At 46.6% G+C, this 23,036-nt stretch overlaps 1 protein-coding gene across 2 annotated transcripts in view; it reads left to right on the top strand.

Annotated features, from left to right (window-relative positions):
- Positions 1 to 2,949: 2,949 nt before the first annotated feature.
- The window catches only part of LOC128347964 (procathepsin L-like), a 51,208-nt gene continuing 31,121 nt past the window's right edge, over positions 2,950 to 23,036 (top strand). The window contains exons 1-6 of one of the 2 annotated variants that reach the window (XM_053303352.1): positions 2,950 to 3,040; positions 7,513 to 7,969; positions 8,437 to 8,573; positions 8,778 to 8,903; positions 17,365 to 17,523; positions 21,365 to 21,586. In XM_053303352.1, the coding sequence (XP_053159327.1) occupies positions 7,918 to 7,969; positions 8,437 to 8,573; positions 8,778 to 8,903; positions 17,365 to 17,523; positions 21,365 to 21,586 (696 nt within the window). In that variant the 5' untranslated portion in view covers positions 2,950 to 3,040; positions 7,513 to 7,917. Of the gene's footprint in view, positions 3,041 to 3,960; positions 7,970 to 8,436; positions 8,574 to 8,777; positions 8,904 to 17,364; positions 17,524 to 21,364; positions 21,587 to 23,036 lie in introns of those variants that run through there. The other variant, XM_053303353.1, reaches the window with a different exon arrangement.

The raw sequence follows: 23,036 nt of genomic DNA, 5'->3' as shown, positions 1-23,036 counted from the left end.
CTTCCTTAATAATCATTTTCACACCTGCATCAGCTAAGCGTCCATCCACCTTCCTGGCAGGTTTTCTGCTTCTGATCTATTTAAAGACATTTTTCTTTAAGTGCCAAGGAGCTATTCTCCTTGGCACTTATAGCTATATCCTCCTCAAACTCTCTTGTAGTTTTAAGTAAGTTCTATGCTTTCTGGAGTGATTTGACCCTCTTGACTTTCCCTTTCAGCTTTGACTCCAGTATCCTGTTTCACACAGTGGCCCACCAGAGGCCTCTGGGAACCCACAGGCAAGAGCTGAGGGCATGCCTTCTCTCCTGCTGTTGTTCCCCTGAAACTGGTATTTAGAGGCATCTTGCCTCTGAGGCTGGAGGCGGCCTATAGTCACTGGTAGCCATCAGTAGTCCTGTCCTCCATAAATTTGTCTAAGCCCCTTTTAAAGCCACCCACGCTAGTGGCCATCACCACATCCCATGGCAGAGAATTCCATAGATTAATTATGCGCTGTGTGAAAAAGGACTTCCTTTTGTTCTTCCTAAATTTCCTAAACCTCCCCCCACCCAAGTCCTGCTATGCTGCCTCATCGTGGTGGAGTATGTGTGTTCTTGGGAGGGATGAGCAAAGTACGCTGGGAGGTATACTCCCAGTAGGGTCACCCAAAGCACAAAGGTCATCCCAGCTGCCCAGCTAAAGCAAGCAGGCACCTATATTGGGCAGCAGCTATATAGGAAGGTGCTGGAGGCGGATGATCACTTCAGTGACAATGACAGAGGCATTATTTCATACTGTGCAGGAGAAGGCAATGGTAAACCACTCCTGTATTTTACCTAGAAAACCATATGGATAGAAAAAATAGAATGATTGTTGATGTAGTGCCGGATGATAGGCCCTTCAGGTTGGATAGTACCCAACATGCTACTGAGGAAGAGCTGAGGATCTCTCAGAGTACCGATGGTGTTTATGACGCGGTTAGACTAAAACCTTTTGGACATCGAGCAGCTGACGTTGCCCTGCGGGAAAAGAAAATCCAAAGCAGAAAAGACAGAATTACAATGGGAACGTGGAACGTAACACGCATGAATATGGGAAAGTTCGATACAGTGAAAGATGAAATGAATCAACTGTATATTGACATTTGGGGCATCAGTGAATTAAAATGGACTGGAATGGGATCATTTTCAGTCAGGAAATCACACCATTTACTTCCTCCTTTGGAAAACCTCCAGTGAAGGGAAGCCTACCACTGCATGAGGCAGACCATTCCACCGTCCAACAGTTCTAACAGTCACCTTCTTCTTCACACTGTCTAACCTGAATCTGCTTCCTTGTCATTTCAACCCACTGATTCTAGTCTTGCTCTTAGGATAGAGAACAAGTCCACTCTTGCATCTGTGCAACAGTCCTTCAGATATGTAAAGACTGCTCATATCTCCCCGTAGTCTCCTCTTCTCCAGGCTAAACACACCCAGCTCCTTCAGCTGTTTCTCCTAATCTTTGGTTTCCGAATCCCTCACCAGCTTTGGATTCCTCCTTGGAATCCAATCCAGTTTCTCAACATCCTTTTCAAAGCATGGGCCAAGAATTGGACACAAGATTCCAAGCGAGGTCTGGTCAACAGAGAATTGAGTGGTGCAGTCACTCCTCATGATCTGCACACTGTGTCCCCATGAATGCAGCCGAAGATTGCATTGTCTTCTTTCACTGCTGCGTCACACTGCTGGCTCATGTTCTCTCCACACACACAGCCCACCAGGGTATTGTAAGAGATTTGTGTTGTAACACAACATGTGCACAGTTTTGCAACAGAGCTCTTACACAAGTGCAGACATTGAGCAAATGGAATTGTTTCTCCATTAATGCATAAAATTGCATTATCTTCTTTCACTGCTGCATAATGCTGTGGGCTCATGTTCTCACAATATCCTAGTGGAAGGAGGGGGAGAAAACACAACACACTTGCAAAGCAGGCTAGCACTTCTTTCTAAGTGACAAGAAGAGAAAAATAGCAAGCAGAGTGGAGCAAGTGTTGAACCAAGAGAATAGAGGGATTTTATTTTATTTTATTATTTATTTGATTTCTATACCACCCTTCCAAAAATGGCTCAGGGCACTATAGAATGGTAGGAATGGTATGGTAGGATGGTAGGAAGGGTACCAGGGCTAGAGAGTTTGTAAAGGGTAGTAACAGTAGGGATAAATCTTCAAACTTCATGTATTTAGAGCTGCAATGTGTCTACAGTCTATGGCTGCTGTTGCGCCCTTTTACAGATAGGAAGCAAAGGCTGAGAGTTAATTAATTTCCCTGCATGATTCAATGAGGCTTCGCTGGTTGAGAATTTCCTGACCACATTAGCTTAATCCCAGGTTTCATCTGTTTGCTCTTTTTGCCAGGACCTCTTTATTCTCCAGAAATAGTGAAGAGTCTTGTGACACACCTTAAAGACTAACACATGGATTATAGCACAAGTTATCACGGAGTACAGTCCACATCACTGGGTACATGAAGTATAATCTCAGACAGGGGCATATATAGTTGTGGTGGGGGTAAGTGAAAATAGTGGAATAGCCTTATAATGGACGTATTCATTTATTGCTTAACAAGTAAATTTTAGCCCGTTGAATAACGGGCGCTAGGAAGGGAAGGGGCCGATAACCGTCCTCCCGCCCTCCCAGCTGCCCGACTTACCCTTCCCCGCACCCCCCCCAAAGGAATAAGGGCCTCCGTGGCCGCCGGAACTGCCCTCCCGCCCTCCCAGCTGCCCGAGCCCTAGTCACCCGAGTCAGCCCGCAAGAGCCGGGCGAAGTGCAAGCATGTTTTCAAAAGGTCCAGAGAGGAGCTCGCAAACAGAGCTCCTCTCTCTGCTAAGTCTCTTCCCGAACTCGGAAGTCCAGAGAGGAGCTCGCAAACAGAGCTCCTCTCTCTGCTAAGTCTCTTCCCGAACTCGGAAGTCGGGAAGAGACTTAGCAGAGAGAGGAGCTCTGTTTGCGAGCTCCTCTCTGGACCTTTTGAAAACATGCTTGCACTTCGCCCGGCTCTTGCGGGCTGACTCGGGTGAGTAGGGCTCGGGCAGCTGGGAGGGCGGGAGGGCAGTTCCGGCGGCCGCGGAGGCCCTTATTCCTTTGGGGGGGGTGCGGGGAAGGGTAAGTCGGGCAGCTGGGAGGGCGGGAAGGTGGATATCGGCTGTGGCGGCGCCGCTGCCAGCCTCTATGCCGCGGCCGGTCTCCCCGGCCAGGCAAGGGCCCCAAGCCGCCCGGCTGCGGCGGCGGCGCCAGGCCTCGGCGGCGGCTTGGCTGCCACCTCGTCCGGCTTCCCCCGCCGCCTCCTCCCCCCGCCCAGCTTTGGCGGCGCGGCCATGGCTCCGCCGCCGCCTTGGCCGCGCCGCGTCCTCTGGCCGAGGCGGCAGCTTTGCCGCCGCCTCGGCCAGTGTCCCCCGCCGCCGCTTATCCGGCTTCTTCGGGCGGCCACTTCTGGCCGCCCAAGATGGCCGCCGGGTGCTGGCGGTCGTGTCTCCCTTGGACTGTTCTGAGCGTGCGCGGAGCGCACGCTCAGAACAGTTGAGGCACGAACGCACGCTTGGTGTTCGTCCACGGATGGACACCAAGCGTTTTATTAGAGAGGATTACCAGACAATGCTTTAGGGGCATGTTTGCCATGCAAACAATAACAGCCCCCCCTCCTTGTAGTAAAACTATAAGTACCAGTGGGGATTCAAACCAGCAACCTTCTGCTAGTTAGTCAAGCATTTCCCTGCTGCGCCACTTGAGACACTCTTATTTTAACAGGGAGCATATTCCAAAGCCCCGGAGCAGCCACAGAGAAGGCATGGTCCCAAGTTGCACCCAAACGAGCCGGTGGCAACTTTAACTGGACGTCTCCAGATAATCTTAATAGGCAACAGGGTTCTTGACAGAAAAGACGCTCACCTAAGTACTCTAGACCCAAGCCATTGAGGGCTTTATAGGTAATAACCAACACTTTGTATTTCTCTTGGAAACATATTGGCAGCCAGTGCAGTTTTTAAAAAATCTGTGTTATATAGTCTCTTCGGGTTGTCCCTGAGACCAGTCTGGCTGCCACATTCTGTACCAATTGGAATTTCTGGACTAGTTATAATATTTATCAGACCCTCTCTGATGATATGGTTACCAGATGAAATAAGAAAAGTTGGGCAAGGGTCAAGAGAACAGGTTGTCGGACGCACAGTCCAAAGCACCTTGTCCACATCCTCAGGTGTCACAAACTGAAAGTAATCCAATCTAATCTCATAAGAGGAGTTGCTGGACACATCTGCATTAGACTCTGCAGTAACTGTGTAATCCAGCTTGGCCAAGGTAGTGCCTCACTGGGGTATTATTATTATTATTAACTTGATTTCTATGCCGCCTTTCCAAAAATGGCTCAGGGTGGTTTACACAGAGAAATAATAAATAAATAAGATGGCTCCCTGTCCCCAAAGGCCTCACATTCTAAAAAAACACACAAGATAGACACCAGCAACAGTCACTGGAGGTACTGTGCTGGGGTTGGATTTGGCCAGTTACCCTCCCCCTGCTAAATAAAGAAAATCACCACGGTAAAAGGTGCCTCTTAGCCCAGTTAGCAGGGGGATAGCAGGGGAATTTTAACCACAAAAAAGTCATTGAAAATGTCACTGCGTGTGAGTGATGGTTCCAAGTTCAAATTCAAGGGGGAGGGACACATACTAGACCCCTCACAACCCTAAACAACCCTGCTGGATGTCAATTAGCAGAAGCGATGCAGGCAGAAAAGAATAGGAACATAGGAAACTGCCACATACTGAGTCAGACCATTGGTTTATCTAGCTCAGTATTGTCTTCACAGACTGGCAGTGGATTCTCCAAGGTTGCAGGCAGGAATCTCTCTCAGCCCTATCCTGGAGAAGCTAGGGAGGGAACTTGAAACCTTCTGCACTTCGCAGAGCGGCTTCATCCCCTAAGGGGAATATCTTGCAGTGCTCACACATCAAGTCTCCCATTCAGATGCAACCAGGGCAGACTCTGCTTAGCTATGGGGACAAGTCATGCTTGCTACCACAAGACCAGCTCTCCTCCAGAAAAATAGCTTCTTTGCTGCCCGCATTACCAGAGCATAGGTCTTCTTCAAATGTGTTTTGTGATGTGATCTGTCAGATTCATGCCGCGTCTTCCTCCACTTGTGCTCTAGTCATCTGCTTTGCAACTTCACCTCCCCTAGTTCTTCCGAATACCATTGGGCTGATTTTGAAGCATGTCGGAGAGGACGCTTAGGAGCGATTGTGTCTAATGCTCTAGTGAGTTCATGATTACATGTTTGCACCAGAGCAACAACAGAATCAATAACAGAGCCAACTCGAAACCCTTCCAAATCTTCTTGGAGTCCTACTGGATCCAATAATTTTGAAATTATTTTGAAATCCAATTGTTTTTAAACTGGGAGGGACAGGTAAAATGAAAGTCCGCCATTTAGGTGAAATGCTCCAGAGCACACACAGAGTGTGAAACAGGATGCTGGACTAGATGGGCCTTGGGCCTGATCCAGCAGGGCTGTTCTTATGACAGCCACCAGCAACAGCCACTGTAGGGATGCTGTGCTGGGGATGAATACGAACAGTTGCTCTCTCCCTGCTTAATGGAGAGGTGAATGCTGCCTTAGTCAGCAGAGGAAAAATGTATATTTATTTTTAGATAAATAAGATCTGTAAGACATGCAGTCTGGGTGTACTTCTGGATTCACACCTCTCCCTGATTTCTCAGGTTGAGGCGGTGGCCAGGGGTGCTTTCTATCAGTTCCGGCTGATACGCCACCTGCGCCTGTTTCTCGAGATCAATGACCTCAAAACAGTGGCACATCTATTGGTAACCTCCAGACTTGACTTTTGTAATGCGCTCTTTGTGGGGCTGCCTTTGTACATAGTCTTGAAACTTTAGTTGGTTCAGAATGCGGCAGCCAGGTTGGTGTCTGGGTCATCTCGGAGGGACTATGTTACTCCTTTACTGATGGAGCTACACTGGCTGCCAATAGGTTACTGGACAAAATACAAAGTGCTAATTATAACTTATAAAGCCCTAAATGGCTTAGGCACTGGGTATCTAAGAGAGCGTCTTCTTCACTACAAGCCCCACCGCCCATTGAGGTCATCTGAGGAGGTCCGTCTCCAGTTACCGCCAATGCATTTGGTGGATACAGAGATGGGCCTTCTCGGTCGCTGCCCCGAGATTGTGGAATGCACTCCCTGCTGAGATACGATCCTCCCCATCTCTGGCAATTTTCAAAATACACCTGATAACCCATCTTTTTGCCCAAGCTTTCTCAGCTTCCTAAATTTTTAGGTTTTTATCTCTTGTTTATTTTTAAATTGTAAAATTGCATTCACTTTCGGGTAGTGAAATCCATAACTGATTGTGAAGAGCTCCAAAAGGATCTCTCCAAACTGGGGGAGTGGGCGACAAAGTGGCAAATGCGGTTCAAAGTTGGCAAGTGTAAAGTGATGCACATTGGGACGAAAAACCCCAACTTCAAGTATACGCTGATGGGATCTGAGCTGTCGGTGACCGACCAGGACAGGGATCTTGGGGTCGTGGTGGACAGCTCGTTGAAAGTGTCGACTCAATGTGCAGCAGCTGTGGAAAAGGCCAATTCCATGCTAGGGATAATTATGAAGGGGATTGAAAATAAAACTGCCAATATTATAATGCCCTTATACAAAACTATGGTGCGGCCACACCTGGAGTACTGCATACAATTCTGGTCACCACATCTAAAAAAGGACATTGTAGAACTGGAAAAGGTGCAGAAGAGGGCAACCAAGATGATCAAGGGCCAGAGCACCTTTCTTATGAGAATAGGCTACAACCCCTGGGGCTATTTAATTTAGAAAAAAGATGACTGCGGGGAGACATGATAGAGGTCTATAAAATCATGCATGGGGTGGATAAAGTGGATAGAGAGAAATTCTTCTCCCTCTCCCATAACACTAGAACCAGGGGTCATCCCATGAAATTGATTGCCAGGAAATCTAGGACCTGCAAACAGAAGTACTTTTTCACACAATGCATAATCCACTTGTGGAATTCTCTGCCACGGGTTGTGGTGACAGCCTACAACCTGGATGGCTTTAAAAAGGGTTTGGATAATTTCATGGAGGAGAGGTCTATTGACGGCTACTAGTGGGAGGGCTGTAGCCACCTCCAGCCTTGGGGGCGGGGTGCCTCTGGGTACCAGTTGCAGGGGAGTAACAGCAGGAGAGAGGGCATGCCCTCAGCTCCTGCCTGTGGCTTCCAGCGGCATCTGGTGGGCCACTGTGCGAAACGGGATATTGGACTAGATGGGCCTTGGGCCTGATCCAGCAGGGCTGTTCTTATGTAAGTTTTTGTATATGTTTTTAACTTGTTTTATACTATTGTTAACCGCCAAGAGATGAATGTTTGGGGTAGTGTACAAATTTGATAAAATAAATAAATAAATAAATAAATAAATAAATATTCAAATGTCTCAATCCACACCCAAACCACCCCCCTCTGCAGTTCTTCTGTACTTCCATGCACATGGGTCTTCAATTCTATCCAAAAATACAATCAAACTCTACCAAGATAATTCCTTCTTGTGCTTCTCATGTGGTTGACCTCCTACCAAACTCAAGCCACTCCCAGAGTCCAACGGCTAATTTTTTCCTGAGAAATTCTTGACAGGAAGTTCACCAGAGAGGCTCATGATAAAAGGGGCAGACCCTTCTTCCAAAGGCAGCTGGACCAACGGAGAGCCAAGATCCTTGTCCTGACTCTTTCTGCTGGAAAGTGAGGTATGTCTCTCGGGGTGTGCAGAGGCTGTGTTTGTGCCTCTTTGGCAACGTAAGAATGAAGGGCTGATGGGATTGGTTTGGAGGGCACTTGTGAGGTGGTTTGCAGCTGAAACAAAGGAATCACCCCAAAATGGAGAGAGTAAGCCGGCCTCTTGAAATCGGAGCGGTTGTCTGTGGACAAGGTAAGTTCAAGCATCCTTCCCCACTGCCCACCCTCAAGCCCTTCTCACGGATCATGAAAAAGGGCTCAATCTTTCAGAGAATTATTCTACCCATTCTATTAAATGCATTGGAGAATATTCTTTTGCAGTTCTACTATAAACACTGTCCTTTGCCCCTTGGAAAATGACTGGGATTAAAATGTAGTAAATCAGTTGAGGAAAGAGATAAAGGATATCAGCTATTTCCCCTAAGAACACACAGTCTATCTATCGAACTCTCTGACAGAGGTAGTTGGGATAGCCAGAAATGAAGGGTTAAGCAAATACAGTTGGTGGGGAAATGGGTCTATAAGTGGTTGCTGGTCATGACAGTCTACACTGCAACCTTATCCAGCAATAGGCCACAGGTTTATAGGAGCTAACTTTAGAAGTGTTAAAGAAAAAACACTAGAAAACATGATAGTGAAAAATGTGATTTGTCCTCTTAGGCAAAGAGATGCTTTCCATCTCGGTGGTAGCCATGATCTCGCTCGTCCTTCTGGGGACTTTCTCCGCAGCACTGGATCCAGCCCTGGAGCAGGCCTGGAATGACTGGAAGAGCACCCATGATAAAGTCTACTCTGAGGTGAGCTTGCTTCAGTGTAATTGAGAATCCCAGCTCTTTGGCTTTTCAAAAACGCTGGCAAGTTGATCTGGGTTCTTCTGAGCAATATAGATTAGAGTTACTTTGAAAACAATCGTAAGGGGGGGAATGTTCTTTTTTGAGGCGGGTGGGGTGATGGGGCAGTGTCCTCCTTAACTGAATGAAATATGTGGTACTTCCTTATAGGGAAAGGAAGAGGCCTTCCGTAGGGCCATTTGGGAGAAGAATCTGGCGATGGTCGAACAACATAACCGTGAAGAGGCCCTGGGAGAACACACCTATCGGATGGGCATGAACCAATTTAGCGACTGGGTAAGTGGTCTCTGGTTCACTTTGTGGACGTTGCTGTTATCCACTTACTCTTAACCCAACCATGATGGCTCTTGTTTGGGTCATTCTCCTCGTCTTCTGTCTGACTCCTTTGTCTGCTCTTATTTATGCAACCCCAAGCCCTGTTATCCAACCCCAAGCACTGAACAAGGCTGGGAGACCCCAGAAGAGGTACTCACTGAACCTGAGTCCCCACAATGAACCGGTCTCTTCCATGTCAAGTGCCTTGCACTTCTCAAAGTCTGCAGATCAGCTGCAACAATGGATCACGATGGACTTGATGGAGTGGAGAAGTGCTAGATTCCAGGCCAGAGGGATGCCCCTTTAAATCTCTCTGGTCTCCAGGCAGGGAGGCGGAGCCTGGCAGAGTCTGCAGGGAGGCGGAGCCTGGCAGGGGTGGGCAGAACTTTAAGGTATTTAAGGCCTCATTCCAGCTCTAATCCTTGTCAGAGCAAGTTGCCTGCTTGGAGCTTTTGGGCATACTGAAACCCTGCCCTGCTTGTTGGACAGGACAAAGAGGTTTCCCACTGTATTCACTGCACGATTCAATGCTCTGGCTTTGCCTCTTCTCTGATCAGAGACAGAGGGGTGGGTAATTCTGACACCCTCAAAAAGTAAACCTTTGGGAGAATATTCTTTCCAGTGTAATTCAGAAAAAACTTGCCTCTGCTTTCATAGTATGGAAAGAGTGGTTTTGTCTGGAGTGACACTATGGACACAGTAATCTATGGACCCAATGTTCTCTGCAATGCTGGGGCAGTGCACAGAACCAAGGAATGGCAAAGAGCTTAAAGTGGATAGAAAGTGAAGGAGTCATTGGTAGAGAATGTATATTTGAGATGGCAGCCCACAGACAGATAGGAAGAGAGGGCAGCAACAGAGCAAAAACTGCCATGCTGACCATTCTGGGACTGGGTTCTCTCTCTCTCTCTCTCTCTCTCTCTCTCTCTCTCTCTCTCTCTTTCTCTCTCTCTCTGAAAGCTGAATGTTCAGTAATGGAGCCTGAAATATTCCTTAGTGGGGCAATATCTTCTCTACTGGCTTTTGTTTAGTTTAAGTTTTTAAAATGTTCTGTATTGTATTTTTTGTTGTGTATGGGATTTGCTTGTTGTATATTATGTGCTTTTATTGGATGTTTTAAAACATTGTTTTGTGAGCCACCCAGAGAACAATTTGTTATGGGGTGGCTAACAAATACAGTTTTTATTATCTTGTTTAATAAATTAAATAATTTAATAATAAATTAAATAATGTAACACCTGTCAGACAGGTGTTATTGACTGGTTTGTTTTATCCAAACATCGAGTCCTTCCCAAGGACCTGGGATGGCTGAATTTTATTATCAATGTTGTTGCTGTTGTTATAGATATCGTTGCAAAATATAGGCTGTTCCCAGTAAAGTTGCTTTTTGTAATTGGCTGATAGTGATTTCTGTGGCCCCGATGGTGTTGAGGTGCTCTTCAAGGTGTTTTGGAATTGCACCTAGGGCACCAATTACTACTGGGGTTATTTTTGGTCTTCTTCTGCCACAGCCTTTCAATTTCATTAATAATAATAATAATAATAATAATAAAAACAACAATAATAACAATAATAAATAATATATTTGAAATATTTCTGTGCTGCCCAAGACTTGTGAATCTGGGTGGTTTACATTTTAAAAATGGTAAAGTTGTTGTTGTAGTAGTTGTTAGTCAGAGATGACACCATAGCTCAGTGAAAGAGCATCCACTTTGCATGCAGGAGGTCCCAGGTTTAATTGCTGGCAGCCTCTCCAGGGAGGGCTGGGAGAGACTCATGCCTGAAACCTTGGAGAGCTGCTTGCAGTCAGTGCAGAGTAGACAATACTAAGCTAGGCGGACTGATGGTCCGGCTCAGCATAAGGCGGCTTCCTACATACCATCAGCTCCAGCAAGGGTCCTGGGATTTAGGATTAGGATTATTTTCATTTTGAAAAAGACACATCAGGGCTGATAGCTCCTGAGCAAAGAGCCTGGATCCAAATAGCCCAGACGTTCTCCAACTTGGGCCCCCAGTTGTTGTTGGACTACAACTCACATCATCCCCGGCCACAATAGGGATGGTGGAAGTAGCAGTCCTACAACATCTGGGGGCCCAAGGTTGAGAACCCCAGAAATAGCTGGACAGCATTCTTGCTTTCTGAGCTGCTAAAGCTTTTTTAAAGGCAGCCCCTGAAAGAGCACATTATTACAGCAGTCGTCTAACCAGGTGAAGGGTCTCCTCGTGAGTTGCTGTGCCATGGAGCTGCAGCACGGCAACACACGATCTGGAAACCCCAGTTAGCAGAGCATTCGCCCCGCTAACCTGGGCTAAGGGGAGGGCTTCGCAAGCGGGTTACCCGCTTGTAAATCACCAGGCTCGCCTGTGAGCCCTGAGGTTTACACGACCAGCGAAAATCGTGGTAGGCTCTCCTAGCCTGATTTTCGCTGGCCGTGAGAATAGCCTCTCTGTCTCTGAATATGCTAGTCCAGACACCACAGTTAAATTTCTAGGGGCCGTTGCTTCTTGGTGAGGGGGATTTGTCAAGCCCTGCTTTCAGATATCTGGAGATGACTGGTGATTTTAAATTTTTTTTTTAAAAAATAAAGACATTTATTTATTTATTTAGATTATTTATACCCTGCACCCCCAGTACACTACTTCTCAGGGTGGCTCACAACAGTATCTGGGGATGACCATCGTTTCTCCCCTTAAGTCTTCTCCAGGCTAGAGTATACTGCACCTGAAGGCTACAAGCAGACTTCCCGGCTCGGGGGTCTCTTCAGGATGCCCTGCGTGCTTGCATGGGGCATCTTGGAACTTCCAGGGGCTACGTAGCCCCCGATCCCAGCCAGCTCCATGATGGAGCTGGCAGTCGTGTGGGCGGCCAATCTGGCCACCCAGGGCTGCCTGGGGATCATCTGCAAGGAGAGCGGGCTAAGTCCCACTCTTCTCGCTAACCCCCTCCGGCGAGTCTCACCAATCACGAGACTCGCCTCACAGTGTAAATAGTGTGAGTGAGGTTTTTGGACATGTCCAACCAGCTTGGACATATTATGCATTTCTAAAGAAATAGAAATAAAAAACATGACACATGCTTCACAGTTCTCAAGACCTTCTGGGTTGCAAATCAACTTGAACATCGTGCATTCATAAACAAACAAACAAATGATATATTGTTTGTTCCAGAAGTTTTTGTAATTTCCTGCCATGAAACAAGCCACCTATAGGACTTTTTGGATGGTTTTTATTTTTTTTGAAACCCACTGTTAGTCCAATCCACTTCAATTTAAATATACATATTCCACCCACCTTGCCCTACATCTCAGCTCAATACCAAAACCCCATGACAAGCCAATCCCTAAATATTCAAGGGGCGGGAGAGATAACCACAAAAAGGAAATCACATCATAGCTCCATTACCAGGGCTGGGCTGGGCAGAGGGTATGCAAAGAGCTCTGGTGCTGGACACTCTCTGCCTGCTTGCTTCTTTCCTGAGCTTCAGGCTTCAGGGAGGCCTGCATGGATGTCTCTCTGGAAGCCCCCCACACCCACCGAACAGCTGAAAGGCAGAGAGAAATGGAACTCTAGCAGTTTGTCTGGGAGCCTTTCAAGCTGCATACAGACCCGAATGATTGGCTGCAGGGAAAGAGAAGTCAGAGGTGTATCTAGGGAAAAGAGCACTTAGGGCAAGCACTGAAATTGCGCCCCTGTCCAAACAGGGATGATGGGACTTGTAGTCAACAACATCTGGAAATCCCTGTTAAAAGGAACACTGTAGCATCTATACAAGGTTGTTGATCAAAACCTGAAAACATAAGCCATTTCTTTTAAAGACTTAGAACAACAGTTAGGAGTTATGTGAGGATTACAGTGTCATTTTCTGTCTCATTTCATGCTTTCTTTTTTTTTAAAAACATGACTTTGTCCTAGAGGATCACCTGCCCAAATTCCTGACAGCCTTTCTCTTGTGATGACTGTTGGCTCATGATGGGGTATATGTGCATTCACCACATTAGGAGGGAGGAGGATACATTAGTTTGCCACACTAGACAGAGGCATTTGCAACAGGAGCAGACAGCCAAGTTCTGCCAGGGCCAAAACCAGCCCCTGCCAGACTAAGAAATCATTGTAATTTGCCCCTTTCTGTCACAAGCAGTGTGCTGTTCTTTTATTATTTACTCTAACTCTCAGATATCCCAGTCATGGATGGAAAATTTAGGGTCAATTTACAAGAGACACATTTTCTACATGGAAGTTTCTTCTGTGCAGGTGTTGTGCAGAAAGCCATGTGTAGTGATGAATACATAGGTATCTATTCCGCACTGTTTCTTACAAAAATTACATTCCCACAGGAAATTTTGCTTCACATTAACTAGTTCTGGGTGATAGGCAATGGACAAGAATTTGGCAAAAGAATTTGGGCCGTATAAATATATGTTAAATAAATAAAAATATTTGTTTTTATCTCGTTGTAAACCGCTCAGAGACATAAGTTTTGGGTGGTATAAAAATATGTTATATAAATAAAATAAAATGATGTCCCATTTACCAAGAAACTTAGACAATGTAAGCATAAAGCTGGATACAACAAAGCAGGAAGTGCATCAGAGACCCTGGGCAACAGCAAGGTTTTTTATATGTTGTTCTATATGCAAGGAACTGTCATATATGCAAGGAAATTCCTGTCTCTAAAAGTCATTTCACTTTATGATATACCAGGCGCGGGCCGTGAACGCGCCTCCGGGGGGGGGACGGGGGACGGCGGGTGGCGTCTTTAACTGGAAACGGAGCCGGTGCTCCATGCCGCCCAGCAGCCCCCGCAGCGGGGAATCACCTCCGCCACTTACCTGGCTCCCGCGGAGGCAAGCCCCCGCCAGCGGCCAGGTAAGTTGAGGCGATTCCCTGCCGCAGGGGCTGCTGGGTGGCACAGAGCACCGGCTCCGTTTCCATTTAAAGATGCCCGCCCCCCCCCCCGGAGGCGCGTTCATGGCCCGCGCCTGTGATATACATATGTTTAGTTAAAGGATAAGCAAAGTACAGTGTTTAAGAAGCAGAGCCCCATACACCTAGTTCTTTTCCCTACGACCAGAATAGGGTCATATTCTACTGGAATATCTCCTGTGTTTATGGATAACTTTCTGCTGAACTTTACTCTTAGTGGAAGCAAGCTAGGTGTGTTATTTATGTTCGAAAATCTAATTCTAGATCAATTTGCTTTGATTAATACTGAACACACAAAATTTGAATCTAGATTAATTTTAACCTGCTCCTTTGAAATGAAATTACATTAATATAAATGTAAAGCTGGCTTTATTAATTGAATGACTATTTACATTTCAATTATTTTTTAAATCATATGAGGTTCAGAATAATATCTAATTCAGCAAAGGAAATTAGTTAATTTTAATTCTGTTTCACTGTATATAAATTTTTGGCAGTTTGAGGGAAGCAAATGTTTACATCAGTTACAAACATCTTGTATTTTTAGAGCTAAATAGCAATTTAGTACAATGTGTTGGATGCAAAGAATTTTGAATTCATAAAGCTGAAAATGTAAGTCAGCTTTCTCAGTTTAAAAGCTGCACCTACCAAAATTCCCTTCTTCCATATACAACTAAAAGGAAGGGGCCCTCTCCTCCTTTGCAGCTGAGCACTCGATCTGCAGCCCTGTTCCTTCCTTTCCCCCAGCAATGGGTTTCCTCTTCTTCTATACAGTCAAGACTTCCCTTCTCTTCCTTGAACTCACCCTCTTATTGCAGGGTTTCCACTGAAAAACCTCCTGCCTTGCATACTGCAAGCCACAACTGCTCCCAGGTTGGAAAATGCAAACGCAAGGGGTTTTTTTTAACAAGAAGAGGGAGGCGGGACAGGAACCTGGAGAGCATTCACGTTTCTGGACCTCTCTAGGCACAGGCTCTCTGTTCATTTAACCCTTTCAGCCGCTCCTAAAAAACTTCTTTGTTGTTGCAGTTCTCTTTCAACTTATTTCTTTCATTGTATACATTTTAAAAAAATAAACAAACATCCTTGGGGGGCAGGGAGGGCAAGGGGGAAGCGTCAGCCTGAGAAAGCGCCAGTCAGATATAATTTCTTTGAGACTTGAGGGCAGGCGGGCCACAGGCAATTTACTTACTTTGGACTCTGGTGTGGGTCGGGACTTGTAGCAATAACAGAAGATGAATAGATTGCAGGCAGCCAGAGCCAGCAGGGCAGGCAGCTGCAGTGGTCGCAAATGGGAACAGGCAACCCCGCCCAGGCTACTAGGATTTCGCCCCCAGCGAGCACTTGCCAGTGTTTGCTGCCTGAAAGCATCTATTCCACTTTCTTTCCCTCCAGAGAGGGAGAGAAAGGAAGAAGAGATGCTTTCAGGCAGCAAGCCCAGCCTGAAATGATTCTGAAGAGTTTGCTCAGGCTCTTCAGAGCTTGAGGCCACGCCCCCTTTGACACCACATACAAAGGTGGCGTGGCCTTGAGCTCCGAAGAGCCTGTGCAAGCTCCTCAGATGTCATTTCAGGCAGGGCTTGTTGGCTGGAAGCATCTATTCTTCCTTTCTCTTCCTCTCTGGAGGGAGAGAAAGGGGAATAGACAGCTTTCAGCCAGCAAATGCTGCCCGAAATAAATGACAAGTGCTCGCTGGGGGTGGGTGGGGGTAGGCGCCTCTCCGGACCTCAGTTGGGGTGGGGAGGTGGGGCATGGCAGGCATTTTTGCACCCCCTGCAATGGTGTCCAGGTTATGTGCCCTGCTTGCCCAACCCTTGTTACGCCCCTGAGAGAAGTGGCTGGGACTGGGGGAGGGAGGAGGGCAGGGTGCACTGCGGTGTGCTCAGAGTGGGGCCTGTGCCAGTGCGGGGCTCTGGGCAGTTGCCCCGGTCACCCCACCCTAAGGACTGCCCTGTGTGCCTGCTCCATTCCGGAGCATATGCAGGTGAGTTGTGGAAAAACTGTTTTAAAAACAACAACAGAAAAGCTGGTTGTGGAAAACTGTTGGGGTTTGTAATTATTTAGCAAATCACCAAAAGAAGCCACCCACTCCAGTTACAGAGTAGAGTCCTGAGTTTAGTTGTGGCAGCTATTTAAGGAACATGCATGGAGATTGTTTCACAAGCTAAACTAAATAGATTTATTAGTGAAGTATTTTTGAGATAGGAAAGACTTAGTCCTATCTACAGTATCAGCTATATAATGAATAGGTAGCGGGGGAGAGATGTTGCCATTTGCTATCTAAGAGAAAAGGAAGAAGACTGACTCACTACAGGAAGTACGTGAGGAACCAAGGCAGGGGTCATAGCGTAGAGGCAAAGCAGGGACAGGTAAGGAGACCCTCACCAACTACCTCTACTCTCAATGCCCCTAGTGGTCATTAGGATGGTTGGTGCAAAAGTACTGGACTCTATCTCCAACAAAAACTTCCAGGTAGCAGTCCCCTGGCTGGTTCTAGGGACAGGCTGGTCCAAACAAGAAGTGCTGTCCCTTTTCTCAGCTTCCTACCAGAGGAAGAAATCCCTGCTTCCTTCATTCGACCTCATCGCTGTGACAAAAACTAATCAGCTGACTTTTGATGAAACAATTGGAATGTATCTCCTCTGTTTATGGAGTACATTTTACCTTCATCTAACAGCCCATGGTTGATAAAAAATAAACCTGAACGACATCTGTTAGTCAGTACTAGCCTGCTTTGCAGGTCTGTTGTGTTTTCTCCATCAGGATATTGTGAGAATATGAGCCTTCAGTGTGATGCAGCAGTGAAAGAAGATAATGCAATCTTAGGCTGCATTAATGGAGAAACAACTTAATATGCTCAATGTCTGCACTTGTGCAAGAGCTCTGTTGCAAAACTGTGCATGTGTTGTATTACAACACAAATCTCTTACAATATCCTGGTGGTTTGTGTGTGTGGAGAGAACTGAGCCAGCAGTGTGATGAAGCAGCATCAGCAGACAATGCAATCTTAGGCTGTATTAATGGGGACACCGTGGCCAGATCATGACTGCAGCACTCTATTCTCTGTTGATCAGACCTCGCTTGGAATCTTTTTTCCAATTCTTGGCCCATGCTTTGAAAAGGATGTTGAGAAACTGGATTGGATTCCAAGGAGGAATCCAAAGCTGGTGAGGAATCGGGAAACCAAAGATTAGGAGAAACAGCTGAAGGAGCTGGGTGTGTTTAGCCTGGAGAAAAAAAGACTATGGGGAGATATGTTCTCTATTGGTCCTAAGAGCAAGACTAGAATCAGTGGGTTGAAATGACAAGGAAGCCGTTTCAGGTTAGACAGTGAGAAGAAGCAGCTGACTGTTAGAACCATTGGACAGTGGAACAGTCTGCCTCTTGCAGTGGTGGGCTTCCCTTCATTGGAGGTTTTCCAAAAGAGGATCTGCTGGCATTCAGCAGTTGTGAGAACAGGAATGATAACCTTTGGTGTTCACTCTGCCTTTCTCCTCAGACTGATGAGGAGTTTAATGAGAGGATGAGCTGCTTCAATCCTGACCTGGCTGAAGAAACTGGTGAGAATGAGACCATATTCCAAGAATCGGACACACCGGAGATTCCTAAGCGGGTGGACTGGCGCTCCCAAGGCTACGTCACCCCGGTAAAAGATCAGGTGAGTTGAGAAGCAGCATGAGGAAGGTGAAACATTAGTGGCCAAGCTAGGAATTCATATTTGTTTACCATGGCAGGGGAATCTGCTGTTTTAAAGAACTGACTTTCATTGAGCAGAGCCAGCATCAAGAGGGTTTTAGAATAGCGCATTGCTAGGTACTTAAAAGATCCTTGCCCTGGGACCCACAGGGCCTGGCTGAGGCTCTCCGCCTCCCCATCTTTTGATAATCCAACCTTACTTGTTCTCTAAAGGGATGTGCTGAAATGTCTGGTGTGTTTTGGCCATGGACGCAGCTAGTTCCTGTTGGGGTTGAGTCTTTGGCCCACAGCACTTCCTTGATTTTCATATTTCCCTTGTTTTTGCAATCCATCACATGGTATGTGGGATTTAGTGGGCTTAGTGTGCATTAATATCTCCCCCATGGGACTTTTTCTGTGTGTGGCAGTGGTTTTGCCATTTTTTAAAAACAGAGACTGGGGTTGGGGAGGTGTTAACAGCACTTTACAGGAGGAGGGCAACCCATCTTCTCCTGGGCCATCACAACTCCCTCCTCCATTGAGCCCTTGCAGTTGGGTTGACGCTTGGGATAAAGGCTGCCCACCAACTCTTCCACCATGCCCAACAGGTGTGCTGGCTGCCACTGGACACAAGGGCCGCCTGAAGCTCCCTCTGCCACCTCCTGCACTGTGCAGCTAGTAGCTGGGTTGCCGCTAGGTATGAGGGCAAGGATCCCACACACTGGAAGAGCCAAGCACCTGTGCAATGACCTTCCCCTCCCCTTTGCATGGAACTTGAAAGGAAAGTGATAGATCCTGGAGGAAGGAGGATTTAGCCGATGGCACTCAGCTCCATCCCTCCCCATCTCCACATGGAGGGGGAGAGACTGAATGACAGAAGGGGCTGTTGGAGGAGAGCATTTCATGCATCAGAGGATGCATGTGTGGAACGTAGGAAGCTGCCATATACTGAGTCAGACCATTGATCTATCTAGCTCAGTATTGTCTTCACAGACTGGCAGCAGCTTCTCCAAGGCTGCAGGCAAGAATCTCTCTCAGCCCTTTCTTAGAGATGCTGCCAGGGAGGGAACTTGGAACCTTCTGCATTTCCCAGAGTGGCTCCATCCCCTGAGGGGAATATCTTGCAGTGCTCACACATCAAGTCTCCCATTCATATGCAACCAGGGCAGAATCTGCTTAGCTAAGGGAACAAGTCATGCTTGCTACCACAAGACCAGCCCTCCTCTCTGTGAGGAGAGAGCAACTCACTAAGAGTATCTGGGAGTTATTTGCAAATGGCTTCCTGCTGCAGAGTAAATGTTGAGTGAAGCCACTTCGAATCACACTTGCGGTGTTGAGGGAAGCAGCCCCTCCCCTCTTCTCTCAGGTTTTATTTTGATGCAGGTTCACATGGCATGCCTCCATGTTTTCCTTCTAGCCAATGGGCAGCGGGAGCAATAGATTTCTAAAGAACTATATCTGCATTTCTAAAGAGAATATCCCTCTTATCATGCTAATGATTCTACATCAATGCCTCTCCCTACTTGCTCCAGCATTTTCAGAAAAAGTAGCTTAAAACAAGCATTAAGAAAATCTGAAAATACACCGAGATAAGCTAGAATTCACAAGACAAAGCCCAATTTGTGTGTGTAGTGGGTCCAAGAATCTCAAAGGGACTTTGGGGTAAGTTTGGCTGGTGTGTGAACACATACACTATCTTCCGAAGGCGATTCGGGGTAACAGCCCTATATATAAAGCCTCCTGGAGACTGTGGTTTAAGGTCCAAAATGGTTTATTAGGGCTATTAATGTACATGCTAGTACAGAAAACCTGTGTCACTGCCTCTAGCTACATCATGGTGATTGGGCAGGGGGAGAAGGAAGAAGCAGGGAGGAAGTAGCCTAAGAATATCAGTCAACCTGTCAGGTGGACTCAGAGCAGAGAGAAAGAGCAGAAACAAATGGGGTCCCCATAGTCACTACCTCTACACCTAAAGCTCCTAGTGGTCAGTATGACTAACTTCAAGTATACGTTGATGGGATCTGAGCTGTCGGTGACTGACCAGGAGAGGGATCTTGGGGTCATGGTGGACAGCTCGTTGAAAGTCCTAACTCTGAAGAAAATAAGCTACTACATGGTGGAGCACGCCCAAAGCTTGTTTAGCTGGAAGCAGCCACCAGATGGAGACTGAGGTCCTGGGCATGTCTTGGTTCTATTTTTCTATTCTGCCAAGACCGATTAAGACTTCTCTGTTTCATATTCCATTGGATGATCCACAGTGATATTGCTTCTGACGGATGTGTTTATGCTCTTGCAGTTTAGAGGTCCAAACATGCTCCCTTCTTTTTTGCATTTTTCACCTCGGGCAGCTTGGAAACCATCTTTAATGTTTCCCTTTTCATAAGAACATAAGAAAAAGTGCTGCTGGATCAGGCCAAAGGCCCATCTGGTCCAGCATCCCACTTCACGCAGTGGCCAGCTAGGTGTCTCTGGGAAGCCCACAAGTGGGGGAAGAGGCCAATACCCCTTTCTGCTGATGTTCCCTAGCACCTGGAGTTTAGGGGTGTGTCCCCTCTGATCCTGATGGAAATATACAGTCATCCAGGCTAATAGCCATTGATAACACTATCCTCCATGCATTTGTCCAATCCCCTTCTCCACATCAGTGGTACATCTGTTGGTAACTCCAGACTTGACTTCTGTAATGCAGCCAGGTTGGTCTCTGGGTCATCTTAGAGAGACCATGTTACTCCTTTACTGATGGAGCTACACTGGCTGCCGATAGGTTTCCGGACAAAATACAAAGTGCTAGTTATAACTTATAAAGCCCTAAACGGCTTAGGCCCTGGGTATCTAAGAGAGTATCTTCTTCACTACGAGGCCCACCGCCCATTGAGGTCATCTGAGGAGGTCCATCTCCAGTTACTGCCAACTCGTTTGGTGGCTACACAGAGACAGGCCTTCTTGGTCGCTGCCCTGAGATTGTGGAATGCGCTCCCTGCTGAGATACGATCCTCCCCATCTCTGGCAATTTTCAAAAAAACACCAGATAACCCATCTTTTTGCTCAAGCTTTTTCAGCTTCCTAAATTTTTTGGGTTTTAAGCTCTGGTTTATTTTTAATTTGTTTGTTTTAAGTTTTTTGTATATGTTTTTAACTGTTTTTGTGCTATTGTTAACCATCCAGAGACGAAAGTTTGGGGCGGTGTACAAATTTGATAAATAAATAAATAAATAAATAAAATATATGCAAGTCACTGCTGATGTCTGCCTCTTTTTTCATTTTCAATAGAACTGAATCCACCCTTCCTTGTTATCTTATGCAGATTTTGATGTTTTATGTCTGACATCAGCATGTGGCATTCAACAGTCAACATCTGATGGCTGACACGCAGCAGAAATCCACACTTGATAACAGCCTGACAGCTGACATGCAACAGTTTGTAGGAATTTTTTCTCATAACCCAGTTCCTTCATTCAGCCAACCCTTTATGCAGGTGGGGAAACACAGCAGCTCAGTTCTGGATTTGGACGGTGAATGTAACATTTTGCAATGAACATTTGAATAGCAAAATGCCAAACATTGCAGATTCTCTCCCTCCTCCTTTCAAATCTCAGATCAGCTCAGCTTTTTAGCACTTTCTGGGTCTGCTTTCTGCTCACTAAATCTACTTCTCCAATGCTTTGGCCCTTATTTGGAAGTTCTATTCCTGTGGTGGTCCGTCCTCCAGGAATTCTTTCATGTGCTCAGCTGCTTAGAGAGAGTAACTTGCCAACATGAGCTCATGGCAAAGGGAAGGAGGGAGCTGCACAGTGGATCATGCTACATCTGTTTCCCCCCCATAGTGCCATTGTGGGTCGTGTTGGGCATTCAGTGCTACTGGAGCCCTGGAAGCACTGCATTTTAAGAACACAGGCAAGCTGGTCTCACTGAGTGAGCAGAACCTCTTGGACTGCGCTAGGAAGCATGAAGACGGATGCGAAGGAGGGTTCTACTCATCAGCCTTTAAGTACGTGAGGGATAACAATGGCATCAACTCAGAGAAGACCTACCCATATAAGGCAGAGGTAAGTCATGGACAGGTTGGGGTACCAGCTACTACTCAAATGAACTGTTAAGTATCACGCACACATATATATATTTTAAAAACCACCCAAGATTATAATATTATAGCGACACTACAAAAATCAACCAAATTTTGCATCCGAATCAATATCTGGATCCAAATATCTCTTGTTGTTATATTTTGCTTTTTATCCATCATAACAAAAGGAAATAGAAATATAGAAATCGAATGAATGAATGAATGAAATACACATGAACAGAAAATACTTTGCAAAAGTATTTTTTTTGACAAAGTTCGTCATCAAAGACTCCTGAGAAAATGTAGCAGTCAGGGGATAAGGGGACAAGTACATGTGTAGATTCCTGACTGGTTGAAGGACAGGAAACAGAGGCTTCTTTTATCGGCTTCGGCCAGCTGCGTCCATTTCTTGAGATAAATGACCTCAGAACAGTAGTACATCTGCTGGTCACCTCCAGACTTGACTACTGCAATGCGCTCTATGTGGGGTTGACTTTGTACGTAGTCCGGTAACTGTAGTTAGTCCAGAATGCGGCAGCCAGATTGGTCTCTGGGTCATCTCAGAAAGACCATATCACTCCCATCTCAAAACGTCTACGCTGGCTGCCGGTACGTTTCTGGGCAGAGTACAAGGTTTTGGTTATAACCTATAAAGCCCTAAACAGCTTGGGTCCTGGGTATTTAAGAGAACGCCTTCCTTGCTATGAACCACACTGCCGATTGAGATCATCTGGAGAGGTTTATCTGCAGTTGCCACTGGCTCGTCTGCTGGCTACTCGAGGACGGGCCTTCTCCATTGCTGTCCCACGGCTATGGAACACATTTCCCGCTGAAATAAGAGCCTCCCCATCTCTTACAGCTTTTAAAAGGGCAGTCAAGACTAGGGGTGTGCATGGAACCGTCTGGCCCGGTTCAATTTGAGGCCGGACCAGCCTCGAATGGAACCGGGCCAGTTCGGTCTGGCCCCCATCGAACCCCCCCCCCGGTCCGGTCTGTTGGGGGTCTGCAATTTTTTTTTATTTTTTAAAAAATTAATCATAAATACCTGTAGCTCCTTTGGGGGGTGCTTGCTGTAGGCTGCAGGGGGGTCCACGAGGGTTCCCCCTCCCCCGCCAGCCTCCTTCATCACTGCCGTGGCTGGATAAATGTGGTATTTTTGGCCCTTTGGGGCCTCTGTAAAGGTGAGCAGTGGCCATTTTGTGAGGCCTGGCATGGCCTACGGCCTCACAGAGAGCATTTGCGCCTGCGCGGCAGTGGCCAAAATGGCCATCACTCACCTTTATGGAGGCCTGAAAGGGCCAAAAATACTACATTTACCTGGCCGTGGTGGTGATGCGGGAGGCTGGTGGGGGGAGGGGGAACCCTCACAGAACCCCCAGGGTCTACAGGAAGCCCTCCGAAGGGGCTACAGGTATTTATCATTAATCTGAATT

This window comes from Hemicordylus capensis, chromosome 2 (assembly GCF_027244095.1).
Source record: "Hemicordylus capensis ecotype Gifberg chromosome 2, rHemCap1.1.pri, whole genome shotgun sequence".
Taxonomy (NCBI): Eukaryota; Metazoa; Chordata; class Lepidosauria; order Squamata; family Cordylidae; genus Hemicordylus; species Hemicordylus capensis.
The sequence above is the reverse complement of the archived record's forward strand: the minus strand, read 5'-3'. Positions and strand labels throughout refer to the sequence as shown.